At 38.1% G+C, this 23,404-nt stretch overlaps 2 protein-coding genes across 2 annotated transcripts in view; one reads left to right on the top strand and one right to left on the bottom strand.

Annotated features, from left to right (window-relative positions):
* LOC134663886 (hemocyte protein-glutamine gamma-glutamyltransferase-like) overlaps positions 1-23,404 on the top strand; it is an 80,108-nt gene that overhangs the window by 31,330 nt on the left and 25,374 nt on the right. The window lies entirely within an intron of this gene.
* LOC134663853 (uncharacterized) overlaps positions 1-23,404 on the bottom strand; it is a 27,243-nt gene extending 3,839 nt beyond the window's left edge. Inside the window, exon 1 of the mRNA XM_063520375.1 lies at positions 23,205-23,404. Within this exon, the coding sequence (XP_063376445.1) occupies positions 23,205-23,389 (185 nt within the window). The 5' untranslated portion in view covers positions 23,390-23,404. The remainder of the gene's footprint in view (positions 1-23,204) is intronic.

The following is a 23,404-nucleotide window of genomic DNA, read 5'->3' as shown; positions in this document are numbered from 1 at the left end:
ATTCATTTCCCGAATCGAGCCGCTAGACGCAACCGCAGACATACTATACATATTGTTAGAGAATGACCCCGCCAAGTGGTAGTCACTTTTCGTAAAAGCCGGTACCTGTGCCAGTTGTTGGAATTAGGTTGTCAATGTGGACCCTGGGGTGCAACCGGAAAAGCGATAAGATGAGGTACATAGAAAGATTAGCATAGCATTGAGTCCAATTTTTAGTCCTTATTTTTATTTCTATACATATATCGTATCTAATACGTATATAGGGTTGCCAGATGGTCGGGATTCGGCGGGATTCTCCCGATTTTTAGCATGTGTTCCCGATTCCCGACAAAGTGTAAACTGTCCCGAAAAACAGCTTCACGTTATAAAACAATAATTTCAAATTCCGAACTGTCGTCGAGCGAGCAAGCTGACGTAGTGCCAATAATGTAAAATATCGTTGTTTTTAATACATTTACTTTAATTTGAATGTATTTTTTTTCCCGACTTAAGTCCAAAAATCCCGAAAAATTTATATTGTTTCCCGATAATAGCGCCTTTCGATCTGGCAACCCTATACGTATACCAACACAGTAGATATCAGTATATGTATATGTGTTCAAAATTACCTTGACACGCTCTTATTCTCTTAACAATAAAGTTGCGTCAAGATAATTTTGAACACCTCGCCCGCTTAGCAACTTCTGCTGCTGACTATACCACAGTAAATCAATAATAGGCTTTCTCCGTCGTGTTGTTGTCACTCACCTTCGGATATACTGCGTAGAAAAGAAAAAGGAGTAATGTTATAACATGGACTAGGAATCCTCTAGACCGAGTTTAGAGCAATTATTTTATGCAACCGATGATGCCAAAAATGCGGGGGTGCGCGGGACGAAGTGAGCGAAGTCCCGTGCCGTGATTGGTCCGTTCAAATACACGGACGTCACACAAAGACACTTTCGACTCGAACATGGACATGGAGTAAAATTACCGTATGCGTGGCAGAGGGGGTAGCGCGACTATGCTCAGTCTGGAGGATGTTTTGTCTGTGTGTTATAAAAACCTAGAGGCCTGCTCGTTTGCGCCCTTGATTTGTCCTTGGCAATGGGGAAGGACGAATCCGTTAGCTTATACCTACTTGATAACACTTGGCAGATTGCCAGGAATCGAAGACTGTGTCAAGAGTAGTTTTAGGGTTAATCAAATTGAATGGGCTACTTTGTTACGACCACATGTAAGTCAATTAGGTCATTACAGTACCTAGTCATGATTTAATAGTGACTCAAGTGTCGGCTGGAGATAGACAGCCTAACTAAATGATTCCTTAAATCAGGGGTTGGAAATCATGCACTTCATTGCCTATGAGCTATACATTGCCTAAGAAGTAGGAACTAAATCGTAAATCGTGTGGTGGCGTATTCAAAAGGTACTTAAATACACAACGCAGTACGCAGCGGCCCCCTTTTGTTCAATGTCTTTCGTTAAATTTAAATAATTACGATTATTTAGCTGTGGCGCTAGTGTGCACGTTGAAGGGCTCTTAATTTACTTAATTGCCATATGGTAGTTAGGTTAGGTACTCAATCGATTTATTAACAACACACAATATTAACATGTTACTCATTATTAATTACACTACACATCTATTTTCCGGGAAATATCGAAAATGGTAGGAATTTTTTCAAACAAAAAAGGTCTCTACCGAGGTTCGGCATAGTTCACCTCAAGACTCCGATTTCGATCCGCTCGGTAGGTACCTATAGGCAAACTAAGGGGGCTTACCGCATACCTACTACTACATCGAAAATCGGAATTCGCCTATCTCGATATCTGCAATCAATTGCTAAAAAGATGGGGAGAGCGATAAACATTCTTCGAATTTCGATGTTCGAGGTTCGTGTTATCTCCCCACTCTCCCCAGCACGTCTGGCTCTCAAGCTCCGATATGAACGTATAAACCCATGTGAATGGCAACGAGCTCACATACCTGCTTAGGAAACATAATATATGGTGGCTAAAAAATAACTGCATTCCCGTTGCCAGGGAGGTTTTGGGATTACTGAGCAACTTTGACTCTGGGCCCAACCCCGAACACGCGAAAAAAAAATTACACTCCCATATAAAGTGGAACAGCCAAAATTTATGACACAGGCAATTTTTTTTTTTCGAGATTTCGGGGTTGGTCTCATAGTAAAAGTTGCTCAGTATAATCCCAAAACCTCCCTGGCAACGGGAATGCAGTTATTTTTTAGCCACCCCGTATACTCTATTAATTGATAGGACGAGACTGATTAGGCTGGATATGAGCTCGCTACTAACCTAATATCAAAAACCGGGCAAGTGCGAGTCGGACTCGCGCACGAAGGGTTCCGTACCATAATGCAAAAAAAAACAAAAAAAAGCAAATAAAAACAGTCACCCATCCAAGTACTGACCACTCCCGACGTTGCTTAACTTTGGTCAAAAATCACGTTTGTTGTATGGGAGCCCCATTTAAATCTTTATTTTATTCTGTTTTTAGTATTTGTTGTTATAGCGGCCACAGAAATACATCATCTGTGAAAATTTCAACTGTCTAGCTATCACGGTTCGTGAGATACAGCCTGGTGACAGACGGACGGACGGACGGACGGACGGACGGACGGACAGCGAAGTCTTAGTAATAGGGTCCCGTTTTACCCTTTGGGTACGGAACCCTAATAACGACTAATTTGATACGCGATAGTGTTACTTGTGTCACATATATAGAAGGCTTAGGTAGAAGGAATAGAAGGCTATTAGAGAAAGAGCTTAGTTACTGCGAACATCGGATATCGAACTTTGTTGAAATTCTCACTATCGGTGTTGCATTTTCGAGCGTAAAAGAGGCACATAAACGAATGAACGAACTAAATCGCCCCTGCTTTATGAGTGCCAAAATAAAAAACAAAGTGAAGAGTAACAAAATTCAAATAAAAAAAAATTGCTTTAGAAAGCTTTGATTTACTTTGAATTGAATAATTTTACGGTTTAGGCTTACTTGTTTTAGTCACTCGCGCGACATGTTTAGGAGAGCCTAGTATGTCTCACAACAGCTTACATTCGATTAAATTCGATCTTTGATTTACTTATTATTACATGTATTTGACTCGGAAGAACGGATTAAAATGTAGGTAGGTACTATACTTATACCTACGGGACGCGACGAGGGCCTCATGCTGAAATCTAATTCCTCTATATCCTTGTATTTCAGACCTTCACTTATTATTTATTATTAATACACTTACAGCTATAATTGGTTGGATTTGAGGTAAATATATTACACGGATAATAATTACTCGTGTCGCTAACCGGTAATATATTAACATAGGCACCTCATAGGAACGTACCTACTTAAGTTTCAAGAGAGCCATAAGTCCATCTTTTTTGGGAATTAGTATTATAAATATCTGTAACTAATAAAGTAGCACATATTGAAGCCGAATTGTGTGTCCTCTACGCACTTATGAACTCGGTTGTGTAATTAATGTCTATTAATTTGTGTCAAATGTAATAAAATTGTTTCGTAACTACATACTTCATTACTTATAATAATTTAGATACTGAATTGAATATCTACTTACCTATATTTAACAAGACCGAAGTGATCCCATAAGTGTTCCGTAAACAAAGTTTTGTACGGAACACTAATAATAAAAATGACTCATATCATAATACATAAAAAATAAAGTGTGAAAATGCTTTTGCCCACCCTATACCTATCTAGGTTTAGGGTTTAGGTACGTATTAAAGTTACTAAAAGCTTTCAGTGGCGAGGTCTTTTCTTCCGCCCACCATTCCACTGAAGGATTGCTTTAGTAATGAATGCGTGGGATATGCTGAAGAACCAGACTAATGTAACTGCTGGGCCAAGTAATTCCCGGGTCCCATGAGGCGAAAGCTTGGATAGCAATTGAATTAGGTATCAGCCCTTAAGTAAAAGCAGACTATATCGAATTATTTGTCATTCATGGGCATTAGATTAATCTACGCGGCATCAGCATTGTAAGGATCTCTCCTTAATTCTCTCTCTCTAGAGTCATAATAAAATTATTATGGGATAAGTTCACGGTCGACAAAAAAATTAAATACCAGCGAGATTTGGTCTCAAAAGTCGTGGTGAGGTCATTTGGATAATATGACGGCTGTGGTTTTATTTTACCTCAATGTAAAAGACGTTAGTTTTAATTAGTATAATTTAATTACATATGTAATAATTTACTTTTGATTTGTTTCATTTTTAGCAAGGATGACTAGTACTTAGATACCATTTTTAAAGGATTCTATAGTGATTCACTGCCCATTTATTTGAAACTATATAAAAATAATGGTAAATATTGAACAGCGCAGAAACATAAATGGAAAATTTCTATTGTTACAAATGTTATTATTATTAATGGAAAATATTTATGACTCTACAATTAAGATATAAAGCAATAAAAAAAAATTTACTGACCCAAAAAAAACATAATATTAACAGTACAGGTACCTTCAGATCCAGATTATTTTCAGAGTCAGATTATTTTCAAGTCCCACTCATATTGTAATACTTAAGTCGAAATTAATAATTAAACTAACTGTGTGTTAAAATTATCCATTCTCTTAATAAGAATGACATATACACCTAGTTGTAATATAATTATATTAAATTACTGACATGTATAATAGGTACCGTTACTTTTACCAATAAATTTCTGATTCTGATTCTGATTCTGAAGTGACATGTGTGATGTTCATGATTTGGCTGATATATCAAAACCTAAGGTACGATTCTGCTACAGTAAATTGACTATATCAACACATCTAGACCTGGAATTAATCAATGGAACGTCCCTCAACAAAACCGTGATGTAGATCAAGAGCCGAGCCGTCAGGGGAGGGGTGAGGGGGAGGCTCCCGGTCCTCTCCCGGTATGACGTCATTGCTCCCTCTACAGTCTACACCAAACACCAACGCGTAGATAATTCGGTCGGACCAATTTATATTTTTTGGAAAATATATTTTCCTTTCAACGATGTATCAGGAATATACCGTCATATTACGACATACCGAAAAAAAAAAATTTTTAGAATATGTTTGATTTGTGTTATTATCTTAGTAACTTTTTCACATTATTACACAATTCCTGGGTGCCACAGAGAAATGCCAAATAAACGAAAATATTATACTAGGTAGAATACGCTCTACGAAGTCACATTTCGTATTTCCATATTAGCGGATGGCGCTGGAGCTAATATACGGCGTTGCATGAACAAGAGATTTCCTTTGGCAGGATTGGTCCTTAGGACCCAGGCATGGATTCAAGAAGTGGAGCCACCGGTGACCGAGATTTTTGATGTAAATTTTTAGGGGGGGGGGCTCTCAACTTGATCTTGATATCTGTATCATTTAAGCTACTAGGTCAAATTTAGCATCGCTTCCGTATAAATCGGGGGTGCCGAATTCATTTCTGATATCATAATGACACCATTCCGAAGTAAAAATACATAAAATATGAAAAAATACTTTTTTTTAAATTCCTCTTCACGCTTAAACTGCTGAACCAATTTAGTTAAAATTTGGTACAGAGATAGTTTGAGTCCCAGGGAATAACATAGCATACTTTTAATCTCAATAATCATCCCTTAAGGGTGTGAAAAGGGAGGAGGAAATTTGTATGGGGATTCAATAACCGCTGAACCGATTTAGATAAAATTTAGTATAGAGATAGTTTGAGTGTCGGGGAAGAGCATAGGATAGGATATGTCTACATCTTTGATTTAGTTGAAAATGATACTAAACTTGACTTAGAACCTAAACTTAAAAAATTATTAACCTCAAACGTCGCAGACGCTTAACTTAACCCCCCCCCCCCCCCACCTGCATCAAAAATCTGGGTGGCTCCACTTCTTAAATCCATCCTTGGGTCCTAAGGCCCAATCTTGCTAAAGGAAATCTCTTGTTCATGCAACGCCGTGGTTGACCTTTTTTTGCTCTGAGCAAACACAACTATATTTATTGTTCTAGCTAATATGAATGTTCATACAAAATCCACTTGACATTCATACTTCTTAATCGTAAAATGAGTAAATTGTGAAGCAGATTTCCTATAGCTGTATTCATAGTTTTTTTTTTCGATCATAATTAGGCGTCACTTTAGTACACTTAGTAGCTCGTATATCTTATAATCGTAAAGCGCTGGTGGCCTAGCGGTAAGAGCGTGCGACTTTTAATCCGGAGGTCGCGGGTTCAAACCCCGGCTCGTACCAATGAGTTTTTCGGAACTTATGTACGAAATATCATTTGATATGTGCCAGTCGCTTTTCGATGAAGGAAAACATCGTGAGGAAACCGGACTAATCCCGATAAGGCCTAGTTTCCTCTCTGGATTGGAAGGTCAGATGGCAGTCGCTTTCGTAAAAACTAGTGCCTACGTCAAATCATGGGATTAGTTGTCAAGCAGACCCCAGGGGCCTTATTCCACTCGTGCAAATCTGACATTTCATATCCACATCAAATCAACAGTTGATTAGTATCGCATGTTCATTGACAGTTACGATCGCACGTTGTCAAATGCAACAACTTGCGATCCTAACTAGAGCTGGGACACGTTGGCAAAATGCGTATCAAAAGTACGTTTCTATGAAAATACCAGTTTTACGTGTATCACCCCAAATAGGCAATTTACGTGTTTACCGTACTTAAGCGTCTTACAAATAAGGGTTATTTATGCAAAAATCGACTTTTCATTAGTAGGGATCTGACGTAATCGTGAAGTCTTGTGTCAAGGCCATTAATCAAATGACATATTAACAATGTAAAAATTATTTCCATTATTTTTTGATCCAACAGACACACAGACGACTGTCAGTTAACAAAAAATATTTTACTTAAAGTAAAGGTAAGAATGGAGGTACGAGGTGTTGGCAACTTCATATTTGTAATATTCCGAAAATTAAAGTCCTTGCTTTTAAATACTCGACAAACAAAAAGTCGTCCATTAAGAAAAACCTGTCCCAAAACTTTTTTCAGTACAACGCCCCACCTCTAGTGTGGATAGAGTTCACTGACAGGTTGTACGCAATTCCACAAGTCGCGATTTATCCGCATCAACTGGATATCCACGTGATACGTCAAATGTGCCTTCTCGAATATGCCCCCAGGCTCCCATGAGCCGTGGCAAAATGCCGGGATAACGCCAGGAAGAAGAAGATACCTTATAATCGTATCTACCCACACAAGGATTCTATTCTTTGCAGTAAGTAAATTCCACTACGCAATAAAAATCTATGTTTGAAGAATTTGATGGTTGGCGGTGTGAAGTGTGTAGTACGTGAGTTGGGTTCTAAATCGCCAGTCAAAGTTCACTTTTGTTGACATTCCGGAAATACTTCCTTCCGGCCTCCATTGCTAACAATAAAGTGTTTCCACGAGGATCCCGGTTTGCCGTCTCAAGTGTGAACCCGTAAATGCTCCTCTACACGATGGGCCAACGCCGGCCACTCCAAGGGACGCAGCCATGTGGTAGAATGAGATAGCAATATCACTTGCTCCCTCTAACGCATAAATACATCCCTTGGAGTGGCCGGCGTTGGCCCATCGTGTAGAGAAGCCATAAAAGCTTAAGTACAAGTCCAAGTAGGCAGAGATGTTTATTATTTTAGACGTTTTAGCCTAGATATTGTTGTAAGCTACACTAGGTACTCCTACAAAGCAGAAGCTTAAATGATTTCATATAGGATTGTAACGGACTTTATTAAAGGTGGCGTTGCGTTAGATAAGTTTTGATCGTGGGTGTTATGGTTAAGATTGTGATTAATGTGGTTTAGTAAAGTAAGTGAGCCTTATAGCTATTACGATATAAATAATACTATAGGCAATAGGGTACATACTTATTTAGAGGAATCAAATTTTTAAAGGGGTTTTTATTTTATTGATTGATTTACGGGTATGTTAGTAAAGGGTATAGGTACCTAATCTATGTTTCTTCGGCTTTCAGCGTTAGAGACAAATGGTCTTCCTTGATGGACAGGCAGATGGCCGGAAGCATCAATCCGGTGTCCAGTTCAGTGTACAGCCCTGATACCTATCGATAATAGTTAGAGGGTTACAGAACAAAAAAAAATCTGTGAAGTCCTGACATTTCCTGTTAGTCCGATAGGTTTCTCTTTGAGTAAGTATATGCTACTTATCTTGGTTCGATGAGTCGAGCTAAAGGGTGCCGTTGATGAAATTGAATTTTACCAATTAGACAGGCTTATACAACGAAATTATATTTTATTCACCTATCTAAACATGTGATATTTTTAAAATGGCCGCAGTCCAGGGTGGCGTAGCGTAGTTATCTCTCTCTATCACTCTTCCATACCAATGCGGTGGAGACGCTACGGAGCGTAACGATTGGCACGTTGGTTACCCACACAGTTCAGAAAAATAAGCAAATTGTCTCCATAATTCCCTGACGCGTAGTAACCCTAGCAGTTTCGAGGCGGCGGCGTGAAACTCGAGCTATGCTTTGCCCGTCTTTGTCGCTGTTTATAAGCCAGCCTCGTTTACTACGAAAATTGCACGCCTCTCAAATTGCACATACGGGTTTGTATTAACTTTCAGACGCGGATTTTTATTACTTACAGGGCTGAGCTTTTATATATCCGGAGGATGAATAAGGTAGGATTTTTTTCGAGTCTATAATTTGTAAGGTTTTCTTATGCGTTTGTAGATGGCGTTTTAGATAAGGCCGCCTGTTGTTACGTACTTATATTTTTCTTTCTATGTACTTTCTTTGTTACATACTCACATGTAAAATGTAGGTAGTTAATTGGTGCAATAAATAATAGTTACTTAAATAAGTAGGTACAGGAATCTATTGTTTACTTTTTGGGAGTTTATTTCAAGAGAGTAAAACAAAATACATATATACAAAACAAATTAAACATTTTATTCTCTTCATTAACATATTACACAACACTCTAGCAGTTCAATTTTCGAATCGATTTGACTCGAGTGCTGGTTGCGGTCGGGAAATCCTCTGGCGCGAGTAAATGGCGTGGAGAGGCCGGTCACTCCGCGCAATGGCTGATTCCACCCCTGGTTGTATCGTAACAACTTTAACGGAGTGTTTAACTCGACAATCCAGTGTAACTTAAACTTTTAAATTAAAAAATGATGTCTAAAAAAAATACCAAGACCTCCGGCGGCCGAGGCTGAATTTCTATCAGCGTCTTTCCTTAGCTTTCGTGATTAACGCTATAATCTCCAAAATCTCAAGACACCTAGACCATTCGTCCGCCGGGACGGGAGCAATAAACACATACAATTAAACAACATATCAATTAACATATCAATTAAATGCCACCTAAGAAAGCTAGGTTCTTAGCTGTTAGCTAAAAATAATTTGATTTAACTTCAAGATTTGTATCAACTACGCGTAATCGGATATCACAGTTGTTATAAAAGTCCATATAAAGCAAAAGCTCGGCAGGGTTGGTAAGTGAATAACACTGGCCGCCTCAGATGACCACCCCCACCCGCCCACATATCTACCCTCTAGTCACGCCAACAACAATAATTTACAATTTGGTGCCTCCAAACGAAATTGTTTAATAAAAATTTCGTCAACCCTACCCGTCCGTAATTAAGCCGGCAAATTCTTATTTGCGTCGCTGTTTTCGGAGACTAACTTAGTTTTGTTAAAGTTACTGAAGGAGAGATTCGCTCAGGCAGTTAATTTTCTTTGTAAGGATGGCACGCGCCCAAACCGTGTATTTTGTGTCTTTGTTTTTGATGTAATTTAATATATACCTAAGCATTTAAAACAGAGCACAGAAATTAATTAGGTACATATAAAAGAAGAATAAGGGATACAAAACTAAATATAAAAAAACGAGGTTTTAAGTTAAACAGTAAATCGTTGCTTGATTTTCTCAAGAAAATATTATTCTAAAGTAATTTACAAGGTTTTAATTTTTCAAGAATATTTCAGGGAATTTTTTAAAAGGCAAATTGTATTCGAGGCCTAAAGAAATGTAAAAACTTCTTCAGGAAAAATAAAAGTAAAAATATTATCTTTTCATGTACATGAAAACAGTACACAGGTAGTTTTCGTTAAATTAAGTTTCCAATCCCCTTTTTACCCATCTTGCAGAGTTACCCAAATCTGCTTCGCTTTAACCTCCTGAGACTAAATTTATATAATTAAAATAAATTTATATTATTAAAATAAATATTGTGCAATCTAATTTGATCCTATCATGAACCAAATAAAGTAGCATTTCTTTTGTTTCATTTCTTTTTAAAACAAACAAAATTCGTTGTAATTCACTTATAGAATAAAGGTTCAAATTAAAATTTGAAAACTTTATATGCTGGGACTTGCGAGGTTAAAAATACTAGCAAGTTCCACTTCCCTTTGTTGCGGAGCAGGCTGGGAAGAATTCTCCCGCAGCGGAAAAACTAAAAAATAAAATAAAACAGGCAGACAGGCAGGATTATACTGCGGTCGCTGCGGGCTGAATGTGTGAAAACTCCGCAGTAAGTTGCTGAGTCCGGCTGCAGTCGTGAAAATGGAATTATGAATTTATTACTACCTACTCTCATTAATTATTTACTCAAACACCCGTGTTAAAATTAATGGTGGTAAAAATGTTCAGGCATCAACGTTGGTAAAAAGCTCTACGGTTTTTAAAGCTCCCTAATTTTTATACAATATTTATTCTGAGAGCATAGCGTTTTGTTTAAGTATCTATATTTAATTTTGTAATATGAACAGTCAGCAGCAGAAGTCGCTATACACTCCAGGTGCTCAAAGAGAGGTAAACGTTTAAACTGTCAAAAAGTTGTTGGCTGTCATAGTAGTATTTACTTGTGAGCGCTTAACGTGTCACAAATATCTTAACAGTCGCTATTCATTAATTTCTACACTTACAACAAGTCATTGATACCTTAGCTGTCAAAAAACCAATGGTATCTAAGCGGTCAACGTGTCAAATATGTCTGAACAATATGGAAAAATAGACTTTAAAGCATACGAGTATGGTCGAATATTGAATGAAAGATAGCCATGCTAATTTCAGGTAAAGCGTTTTGACAATCATCGAAAGCAGTACAGTCTTGTCATCACATACATCTATCTCACGTTTTATCCTTCAACCATTTGACAGGAGCCTCTCGGTCAACTTACTGCAAACTATTTCTTTTAACAGAATCGTCAAAACGAATGACACATAGCGAAAGCTAACTGAAGCGGAATTTAGAGCCAATTGTCAAGGCACGTTGTGGTCTCAGTAACAGGCGTTTGCTTTTCAAAGCAGAGACCGCGGGTTCAAATCTCAGTCGTACGCACCTAGAGATTACAGCTTTTTATTTTTTTGGGTTTCATATCTATTATTAATTTCATAATTTGTGTCTTTTGATTTTATGCTATATAATTTTTGAAGCTATGTCACTGTAGCGTATGTACGACTTTCTATCAGAACGTTGTAACTAATAGGTTTGAACTCGCAGTGGGCGTTACTTTGATTACTCCTGTGCGGAAAAAAGGGGCCAAGTGCGAGTCGGACTCGCCCATGAAGGGTTCCATAGCAGCAAGCAACAATAAAATTGCGGTTTACGATTTATGACGTATTAAAAAAAACTACTTACTAGATCTCGTTCAAACCAATTTTCGGTGGAAGTTTGCATAGTAATTTACATCATATATTTTATTTAGTTTTATCATTCTCTTATTTTAGAAATTACGAAAGGGAAGGACACACATTTTACCACTTTGGAAGTGTCTCTCGCGCAAACTATTCAGTTTAGAAAAAAAAAAATTAGAAACCTCAATATCATTTTTGAAGACCTATCCATAGATACGTCACACACACACGTCCTATACGTGATGATGATAAAAATTTTTGAGTTTCAGTTGTAAGTATGGGGAACCCCCAAAATTTATTGTTTTTTAGGGTTCCGTACCCAAAGGGTATAAAACGGGACCCTATTACTAAGACTTCGCTGTCCGTCCGTCCGTCCGTCCGTCCGTCCGTCCGTCCGTCTGTCACCAGGCTGTATCTCACGAACCGTGATAGCTAGACAGTTGAAATTTTCACAGGTGATGTATTTCTGTTGCCGCTATAACAACAAATACTAAAAACAGAATAAAATAAAGATTTAAATGGGGCTCCCATACAACAAACGTGATTTTTGACCAAAGTTAAGCAACGTCGGGAGGGGTCAGTACTTGGATGGGTGACCGTTTTCTTTTTGCTTTTTTTTGTTTTTTTTTGCATTATGGTACGGAACCCTTCGTGCGCGAGTCCGACTCGCACTTGCCCGGTTTTTTTTTCTATTTTTGTGTGAAACTCTTAAAGCGGTTCACGGAATACATCTACTTTCCAAGTTTCAACAGTATAGTTCTTATAGTTTCGGAAAAAAGTGGCTGTGACATACGGACGGACAGATAGACAGGCAGACATGAGGGACATAAGGGTTCCGTTTTTTTGCCATTTGGCTACGGAACCCTAAAAATGGTGGTCTCTTCGAAAACTTACTAAATTAAATTAAAGGATATGAAAACAATGCATTTTATTAATTTCAGACATCATATTTCAAAGTAACATTAAATTTAAGCTTAAGACCTACACAATCGATATTAAATCGAAATAGTCTTAGTTTTATTTTTCAAAACGTTCGGGGTTCGATTCCCGAGCTGAGTACACAATTTTAAATGTATGAATGCAGTTTTTCGTGTTACTAAAATCGATGACATGGTTCCTAAGAAGAGATCGGTGTATATCTTATAGTATCAGATTTTCCCATACTGGCCTATCTAAATGGGCCACCCTGTATAGTATATTTTAGTACAATAAGCGGGCTAAATAAATATATTAACATATATAATATGCTCTACGGTTTGGAAGAACAGCCGCATATGACAATTAAAATAAAAAACCGATCATACTCGTAGAACCTACTTATTTATTGTCTAAGTTTGACACTTAAGGTGGTTCGCCTAGGTTACTCAAAACTTAACTCTCGCTAGATGGCACCACTTTTGCAAAATTTCAGATTTAATTTTTTTGTGAAATGGTCTTGGTATTTGTATACTTAAAAGTATGTTTCGCGCACTCTTTAAGTAAATATTGAACTATTAAAATAAACATTGAATACTTCATTGTGCAAAAACCACCTTTTTAATTCGACGGAGTGTTGCTGTCACGCTTTTTCCTACTATTACTCACACATGCAAACAGTGTTTCCGTGATCCTTGTAGTAGACAATTTCACACAACGTAAGTATGTTGCAATAGCGTAACGGTATGTTCGTGGAAATACGTGCAAGAGGATTGGGGTTCAAGACTGGTGCGAGTAGGTAATTTCTTTTTGTTTCTCCTTTGTGTTATCTTACCTTTAAACGAGCAATTATTAGATATATAATTATTTATTTATATATTTGGATGGTATCAGAAACGGCTCTAACGATTTCGATGAAATTTGCTATAAGGGGTTTGATCTCTTAGCTAGGTCTATGAGAAAACGCGCATTTTTGAGTTTTTATGTTTTGTAAGCTTTGGTCGGTCTCCCAGATATTCAATCTCCGCTTGGCAACTAATCCCAGAATTGGCATGCGCACTAGTTTTTACGAAAGCGACTGCCCTGACCTTCCAACCCAGAGAGTAAACTTATTTGGATTAGTCCGGTTTCCTCACATTGTTTTCTTTCACCGAAAAATAGGTATCGGTGTATAAATAGGTATCAAATGCTATTTCGTACAAAAGTTCGAAAACTCATTGGTACGAGCCGGGGTTAGAACCCGCGACCTCCGAATTGCTTTCCGCTAGGCCAGCAGCGCTTCCCCCACATACTCAGTGTTATCAGGTTTTTTAAAAATCAAAAACGATTACTTATGAAAGCAGAAGAATATAAATGATCGTATTAGATTTATAATTGTTACATATTTGCCGTAACTTATTTTTAAAATGTGTTTTTCAATTAAAAGACACGTCAAAATTGTTTACCTTATTTCTAATGCTAAAAAAACAAACTATAGTAATAATTGTGTTTTTCATTCATAGACAAAATCCATTATTTTTAACCACATGAAATTTTATACACTTCTTTTTAGGGTTCCGTACCCAAAGGGTAACGGGACCCTATTACTAAGACTTCGCTGTCCGTCCGTCCATCCGTCCGTCCGTCTGTCACCAGGCTGTATCTCACGAACCGTAATAGCTAGACAGTTGAAATTTTCACAGATGATGTATTTCTGTTGCCGCTATAACAACAAATACTAAAAACAGAATAAAATAAAGATTTGAATGAGGCTCCCATACAACAAACGTGATTTTTGACCAAAGTTAAGCAACGTCGGGAGTGGTCAGTACTTGGATGGGTGACCGTTTTTTTTTGCTTTTTTTTGTTTTTTTTTTTGCATTATGGCACGGAACCCTTCTCGCGCGAGTCCGACTCGCACTTGCCCGGTTTTTATTGCAGTGAGGATGTCCTGATTGTAAAAATCAGAGAGATTAGGAAGAGTATAATTTCTAATTATCTTTGTAAAAATAAAAGAATACGTGTAGCCCATACTTAATAATCGATTTATGATAATAAGAAAAATTAAATAAAAATAAAAAAACAATACGAAATTTAGGTGTAACAAAAATACAAAAAGTTATGTTCCAGCATACAATGACTGGGGATCGAACCGGGAATCTTCCGTTTGCAAGCAAAAAAGTGACTGTTTGCATAACACGCCATGATAGTTCTTAGCTAAGCTGACGAACTTCTCGCTTAGGTCAATTAACTACCTGTCAAATATCAGTGTCAACAAAATTGCACTAAACATGACGGCACTCCAAATTCGAGCCGTGGTCGGCCCGGCAACGTCGGAAATGGTATGGCAACGTCGCAAATGTATCTGTACACGACATTTGTGACACACACATACGTAAAATTGATGAAAAGTTAACTATGATTTTTGCATGATTTCTGTATGAAACATTGTTTTCCTGTTAATTTCGCGCAAACGAATATTCGAAAGAAGATAAATGCGGAAATATTTGTGTACTAATAGTGTGTAGTTACTTAATGAGCTTTGATTGAATTTTGTATGAAAAGCGAACCACCTTAACGATAAAATACTGCTTTAAGAAAGGAGGTGTCAATTCATAGCTGCGACAGTATTTATTTTAAAGTTAAACAGATAAAGTTGATGCTTAGTTACCATTGAAATAACAACTGCTTAGCAACTGGTGGCACCCTGGCTGCTGACGTACGTGATTTGCAGTGCGTGTAGGTATTAATGACAGCAGCTTGAATTTGAGCGCTTAGTTACCACTGACATTCTAACCGTTATTGTCATTGTGATTAAATAAGGGTGTATGTGTTAAAGAAAAACTCAGAAGTTAATGTATATGTGACGAACTGAAAGCCTAAGTGAAAATGACAACTAAGATGTCCTTATTTTTGTGACGATTGAAGTGTATATGTTTTCTTGGACACCTTGCCCGCTCAGGTATATCTGCTGCTGACTGAACAAACGAAACATTTCATTGAATTAACAAAATGTTAATTATTAAGGGTAAGTTTTTGTTATCATTTTAATCAACTAGTTACATATTAGGTACTCATCTAAATAGGTACTTAAGCCACCATAAGTTCATTAGACGACGAGGTAGGTCCCGTAATATCGGATCAAATGGCAGGTTATTTCAAGCTTATTGTTAGACATACTATAAAGCATTTCAGCAAAAGACCACTCAGTACTTAATGTACCTATGCTCGTCCATACAATGGCTGGCTATTACTTGTGCTGTGTGCGCTCCTTTATTTTCATCTGTCATCGCAGCCCGCATTCTGCTGCGAAGCTTAATGAGAATGGCAAACAGCGAGTCTTCGGCTTAATGATGTTTATTATGAATAGTAAATGGACCCTGTAGACGATTATTGTTTGAATATTGTTAGGTTCGTATAAAAGGTAATGTCCAAGATTAGACGGTAATGATTAATTATAATTAGGTGCGTACCTATTGATTAAATCGTGATCTTATCGTAGATGGTAAAAAAATCGCTTCTCGCTCTAATAACATTTTTTTTATAATTACCCGCATGTATGGTGTATTTGACTTGGTGTTTCATTAAAAGGTTACCGAACTTGTGTACTTATGTACCTTCTTACCGAAACATGATTTATAACATCTGGGGCAATTCCGGGCCGAAAAGTAAAATGTTGCCCCTTCCGGCCGCTAAAAATCACAATGTGTACAGTAAAGGGCCAAAAAGAATGCACATCGGCAATCATCGCATTTCCGAATACAAACGAATGCTCATTTCCATGTACATCAATTATCAGAATTTATTGTGTTACTCGTTTATCAGAATTTGAATTTAGAACTAAGTACTTTATTTAGAACTAAGTATTTGTTTTGATTTCACGTGAAATATATAGAGCTGTAAAACACGATGTAACTATTTTTAATTATTGCTATATTCTTGTTAGGGAAAAATAATCTTCATAAATATATATTTTATATAAGATCGACAAAAAGTGTAATATTGTAATGACAAATCTCTGTTGAACCTTCTTAAAATAATTACTTACATTAACATCCTCATGTTTTTTTAAATTGGTTGGCTTCAGATAAAAAATATTTATAAACATTGTGGATAATTTCGCGTGACTGGTACTGGTAGAGTAACGGCTTACCTTTTTTCCCTATAGATGCCATAGTACAAATTTAATTTTATAGGGGTTTTAGCAGCTCTATATATATATTGACTTAGATAGGCGACTGCACTCTCTCGCATTTGAACCATGACTGACAAAACAAACGTCATGGTGTGTGCGACACAGATATCGCTATACGAAGTCGAAATTAGCCGATTGCCTCTTTCTAAAGCTCGATGTGCATTCTTTTTGGCCCTTTACTGTACGCTACCTATCTAATTCTTATAGGTATGTACATCGGTTCGTACCGCATGAACTAAAAAAGTATTTATTATTTGATTCACTTAAATGAATAATTTAGTTATCAGGACAATAGCAACTGGTCTTCCATGTCGCTATATTTAGCTTCTTGAACGAGATTACAAGGCAAACTTGGTATATTCTTAGTAAATCAGAGTGTATTCAATTCAATGTCAATATAGTACCTATACTTAGGTATTCTTTTGACACAGCAGAATATTATTCCTTTTTAGGTGGATAAACTTGTACTTACGTAAAAATACGTACCTAATGAACAAGGATCAATTTGTTTGGAAATATTATATATATACCTATGTAATCAAAATAAAGTTGAAAAGCTTCTTAGGGTCTAATTTCTCGAACTCGTTCCTATATCGGCCTACATAATATTAAGACAGTTGGGTAGGTACTAAAAAGTCAAATTAGTTCACTTTGCTTATTTCAAATAAATATTATAGGACATTTTTACACAGATTGACTAAGACCCACAGTAAGCTCAAGAAGGCTTGTATTGTGGGTAGGGTTTGCAATCCGGATCCGAAATGTATGAAATTATCCGGATCTGGATCCGGATCCGCGGATCTTCCCATACATTTCGGATCCGTCGTGCAAACCCTAATTGTGGGTACTCAGACAACGATATACACGCTGAAATTTTTATCGTTTTGTTCCCGAAGCATAGAGGTTAGGTATCGATTATACAGTCAAATAAAATTGTCAAAAAAAATCTAGCTCTTCAAATGAAAAAAATAAGCAAGTGAAAAATCAGTTTCACGAAATGAGTAAAACACGTAGTAACACCGCTGACGTCACGTCGAAAAAGTCATAACCACCGCGTTGCCGCCTGCGCTAGGAACCGGCTATGTACCTAATCGTGGCGCCGCCGTACGAATGTTTAGTGGTATGTACGTAAGATTAAGGGTTACTGTTAGACTTGCTTTCAATCTTTCCTTCATACTTTTATGGGCTTAGGACCATCATAACCTAACCTACTTACCCTGTTGTATCGGTATTTTAACGTTTTAATAAAATAATACAATTAGAATCGGCTAGGTAGGTATAAGGTATTATGGCGTATTTAAAAGATTGAAATCAACGCGTATTTACAATAATTTTAATAATCAAGTACCTTCTTGGATTCGGTCGGTGAGTACCCTTAGTTTTTAGCTATGTACACAAATCACACACGGTAACGCAATAATTGTTCAAAATGTTGTCCATTACGCTGAATGCAAATGTGTGCACGTCTTACTAAATTGTCTTTAAGCTTACGTAAAGTGTCTCTGTCACGTTTCACAGTCTCGAAAGCACGAATTATTTTTTGTCTCAGTTCATCGCGAGTTTGAGCTTCCTCGGTAAAAACCAGTCTTTTCACTTGCGACCACAAAAAAAAATCCATTGGCGTTAAATCCGGACTACGTGGAGGCCAGGCCACTGGTCCGCCGCGCCCAATCCAATGGTCTCCAAACTCTTCGTCCAGGTGCCTCCGCACTTCCAGCCGATAATGGGCCGGGCATCCATCGTGCTGATAAAAAATATCGCGTAAGTAAGCGATAGGCACATCCTCCATTAGATTTGGAATCACCTCCCTCAGCATTTCCAAATAATTGAGGCCATTCAAATTACCTTCAATGAAATAGGGTCCGATGATTGAATCGTTAATTATCCCAGCCCATACGTTAACACTGAATCTCACTTGATGGCACGAATGCAGTGCGGATTATTAAACGCCCAAAAGTGTTCATTGTGTTGATTGTAGAGCCCCACACGTGTAAACGTAGATTCGTCCGTCCACAATACGTTTACGTTTTGATGCTCTAAAATCCACTGACAAAACGCTATCCTAGCAGGCCCGTCGTTCTCGTACATAGCATGCACTTTGCGAAAGTGAAACGGGTGCAGCCCTTCGGAGTTTAATATCTTCCAGACATAATACTGACTGACAGCAAATCTCCGAGCGGCCATACGTGTGCTTCTCATAGGGTGCCGCTCGAAGTATTCAATTATGTCTTCCTCGAGCTCCGCCGCGTAGTGTGGTCGACCGCGTGCCTGCGCGTGTGCAGGAGTACGGAGTTGGCCATGGTTCAGGAGCCGCTGCCTGACAGCCAAAAACGTATTAGGGGCCGGAATTTGTGGTTCGGCAATCCCCTGCGCACGTAAATGGTTCAAATTTTCAGGCTGCGCATACAGTATCCGGGCTTGGTTCATGTTGAAACCAGAACGTGCGTAGGCATCCAGCATGGCAACGTATTCCACGTTGGAATACTCATAATTACGATCCATTTTTTTACACACAGAATCTTATACGAGTGAAATTCGTTAGCATTCGCTTGTAACAATAACATTTGACATTGACACCAAACATTGACTTATCAACTATTAGACCGATGACATCAAGTTGATTGGTGTCATCTCGTTACCTTATGGGCGTACTTCTTGAGATTAAAAAGGTAAGCATTACTTTTTACAAGTCCTGCTCAATTACCTCCATCTAGCTCTATCTGTGACACCAACCCTGGACAAAACCTCAACCGTTTTTCAAGTCTGATGACTCACACGACAGCTAATTTATGAATTAACATGGCGGTCATCGTTTTTGGGCGATTACGAAAAGTAAAGTTTTAAAATATTTTTTTGCGGTTTTTTAGGTCGAGGAAAAATAAGGTGATATTTTTTTTCCTCTAATCTGATAATTAGTTGATAATTTGAGATGAATTTTAAAAATGAGTCAAGTAGCCTATTGGTGACTAATTGCATCGCGACTGGTGTTTCGTGGGCGACGGGGCCGTGCAGGGGTGAACTGCGCAGGTGACGGCGGGACGTGCGGGGTGCGGGAGGGATAGCTCCTTAGAAAATCAGCACGAATGAAATCGCGGCGGCGGCGACGGTTTGAGGCGGCATTTTTCTGTGTTACTATTTATTCTCACGGCTTCGAGTTCTGTATTATTTTTTATTTATTTGGCAATTTTGAAACTAAGAGCTAGATTTTTTTTGACAATTTTATTTGGCTGTGTAATCGATACCTAACCACTACGCTTCGGGAACAAAACGATAAAAATTTCAGCGTGTATATAATATATAAATATGTAGGTACTTAAATACATAGAAAACAACCATGACTCAGGAACAAATATCTGTGTCATCACACAAATAAATGCCCTTACTGGGATTCGAACCCAGGACCATCGGCTTCACAGGCAGAGTCACTACCCACTAGGTCAGACTGGTCGTCAAAATATATTGCAATATGTTATTTGTCCCAAAAACAATAGGTATTACTGCATTCACCGATTTAACAAAATACCTCTATAACTTAACGTCATTTAAAAATGAAATGCTTGGCACAGTAAGTTAAACAGTCTTAGGTAAACGTAAACCTACGATTAAATAGGCTGATTACGAATACCAATATGGTCTTCTTTGTGTAGATTATGTAGATATTACTATTCAATCGACACGGGCATCCGACAATCTGCGCAGAAAATAAATTACTCCGAGAACTTGTTACTTCCTGATTTGTAGAGGTACCTATGTATGCGCAACATCCAACTATTGTTGCGTATTGCCTTTATAAATAAGTACTAATTAATAAACCTAAGTAGGTACCTAGACAAAGTATGTACTTGACACTAAGGGCATCATAAAGAAATGCTATTCCTTTGTTTGATAATGTGGGCCGACTTTTGCAGATTTCTAAAATCTGGTGGATAGATAAGAGCTGATAAGAGTTCCTTATTTTCTATATAATTAGTGGAATTTCACCGTATTTATCCCATAAAATCTTCTACTACTCTTGAACTTGATACTAATCTTGAACTACTAACTAATCTTGAACTACGAAAGTGCTAGTTTCGTAACGCAACGGAAAATTATTAATTTTTTTGTCCCTAATTCGGATTTCGTATTTATTCCGCCCAGAAACGTCCGCTCCGCTCTTTAAACCAGCCAAACTTAATCCAAATCTGACGAAAAAAAACTGACAACAAAATAAAAATCGGCCCATATAGGTATGCCACTAAAATTAGTAGGTAAATGAGCTAGCCACTAAAATTAGAGGTGAACAACTGTAGTAGTGCGCATTAAAGGAAGTCAATAAAACGCTTTGATCAACAAAATTAGTTAATAAATGGCATAGTTAAGCAATGCAAATTAATAATAATAATAGTGTACGCGGTGTTGTTTTAGCCGAGTAAAATAACGCTGATGGAGTAAACTATAAAAACAAAACCCCTTGTTTACAAATGGTGAAGGATGTTTCTAGTGCACACAATCGTATTTGCGAATGAATGCAAAAATACTAATAGGTAGGTACTCAATTTCACAATCGACATGTTTAATAATGATTTGTCATCGAAGAGTAAAATAATAAAGGCGCCAACATTTAATTGGCACAGTTATGTCACTTATATGAATGTATAATAATATTGTTATGACAGCATAAGTAATTGTGCGTAGGTAAAAATTGTCCTTGCTGGGTCAGAAAATCTTAAGTGGTGAGCGAAGGACGGATTCAGCTTGGGAAGAATGGAAAGGAATCTAGAGTTAGACCAAGAAAAGTCTGCTGCGGTTTTGATGGCCCTCGCAGTGCAAGTGTTATTTTAAATTAAACGTCGCACTTTTATGAAATTATGACGTTTGCACTGCGTGAGCTATCAAAATCGCCGCAGGCTTTTCTTGGTCTAACTCTATCGAATGCCTAATCCAACGACTGGTCAAGACTGGAAACAGTGGTGGATAGGACATTTTTAGGCTTTATCAAGCAGTGTCTGGGACCTGCCACAAACTACTATTATATAAAATACAAAGGGGTCAGAGCTGTTGGAAAATTTTGGAGCATTGAACTATGACTGCGCAAATAAAAATAAGTACTAAAAAATTTCAATGCGTGTGGGAATATAGATAATACCTTTTCCAATTCATCATTAATTAAGAAAGTGTCTTGGACCAAGACTTGTGATATACGTATATTACCGCAACCTGAATACGGCCGAATACGGCTGAATAGAGCGCTGGTGGCTTAGCGGTAAGAGCGTGCGACTTGCAATCCGGAGATCGCGGGTTCAAACCCCGGCTCGTACCAATGAGTTTTTCGGAACTTATGTACGAAATATCATTTGATATTTACCAGTCGCTTTTCGGTGAAGGAAAACATCGTGAGGAAACCTGCATACATCTGCGAAGAAATTCTAAGGTGTATGTGAAGTCCCCAATCCGCATTGGGCTAGCGTGGGGACTATAGCCCAAGCCCTCTCGCGCTCGAGAGGAGGCCTGTGCCCAGCAGTGGGACGTATATAGGCTGAGATGATGATGATGATGATGAATACGGCCACTGCGTGTAGGAACATATGCGATACGATACAGCAACTCGACTCCGCGTTTCCTTTCCGATGCGCGGACAATGGAATGATGCCTTGTTTACATTCAAATAAGTTTATCGTTGCTATTTGTTGTAAACGGAGATCGGTTCTTACTCGTCTATTTAACTATAATTATACCGGCAATTACGTGTAGAGTCCAATGTATGTAGCTACTACCTCTGAGAGCCTCGGATACCTTTCGATAACTCCAGTTTTGTATAGATAGAAACCTTTACATTGTATAAATTGTACCTCCTACCCATTACTTAACTCCACAGAAAAAAATGATTTACTTTCTGTAAGTAGGTATTAATGATGTATCAGTAATAAGTGCCGGCCGTAAAATGTTAGATTTTCTTAAAAACAACATAGCAATGACTTATCAGTTGGGGGCATTGTGGATTGATTTTTGGATGCTATCCAGAACTTGTGACATCTTTTAACGGAAGTAAAGAAGTATGTACCTATCTACTTATTTCGTCCTCTAGGGCTTAGCTAGACTCTAGAGGAAAGGAAGAGGGAAGAAAGAGGTGTGGAGGAGGGCTCTAGGCTTAGATTAGATACTGTAGTACATTAAATTCTTCTCTAACTTGGAATAAAATATTATAATTAGTACAAAAGATATAAACAGGAATCATCTGATTCTGATTAAATATGTTATTAAGGAAGGTATATGTTTAACTATTATTTACTTAAGAGTTAATAACACTTCGCAGGAAGTTCTGACTTGTTTATAAATTAGAAGTCACCCTCTAACCAAACATGTAATTTACTCATCAATTTGCTGTCACCCTGTAGGTAATCGGTGTACCTACGCCTGACGGTGATAAGAGGGACATTAAACAAGCTTACTAAAACAACCCGCGTAACGTAACGCGCGGTCTTATGTCATTTGTTGAATGGATTATGCATTGGCGTACTCACCTCGGCTCGAGCGAGCTGCTGACGGTCGAGTTACTCGAGTCAAGCGGATGAACGCAGCACGGACACTCGCCACACGGGCTCGCGGCGGCCGCTGCCTCGCGCACTGAGGGAGCCGGGTGTCGCGAGGGCCGCGCCGAGCGCCGCGAGAGGGCGCCGGCTACCCCCGCGACATCGATCCACCCCATATCACAACCCCGCTA

The sequence above is a fragment of the Cydia fagiglandana genome, chromosome 4 (genome assembly GCF_963556715.1).
Source record: "Cydia fagiglandana chromosome 4, ilCydFagi1.1, whole genome shotgun sequence".
NCBI classification, from domain to species: Eukaryota; Metazoa; Arthropoda; class Insecta; order Lepidoptera; family Tortricidae; genus Cydia; species Cydia fagiglandana.
Note: the sequence above shows the minus strand (reverse complement) of the source record. Positions and strands in the feature narration are given on the sequence as shown.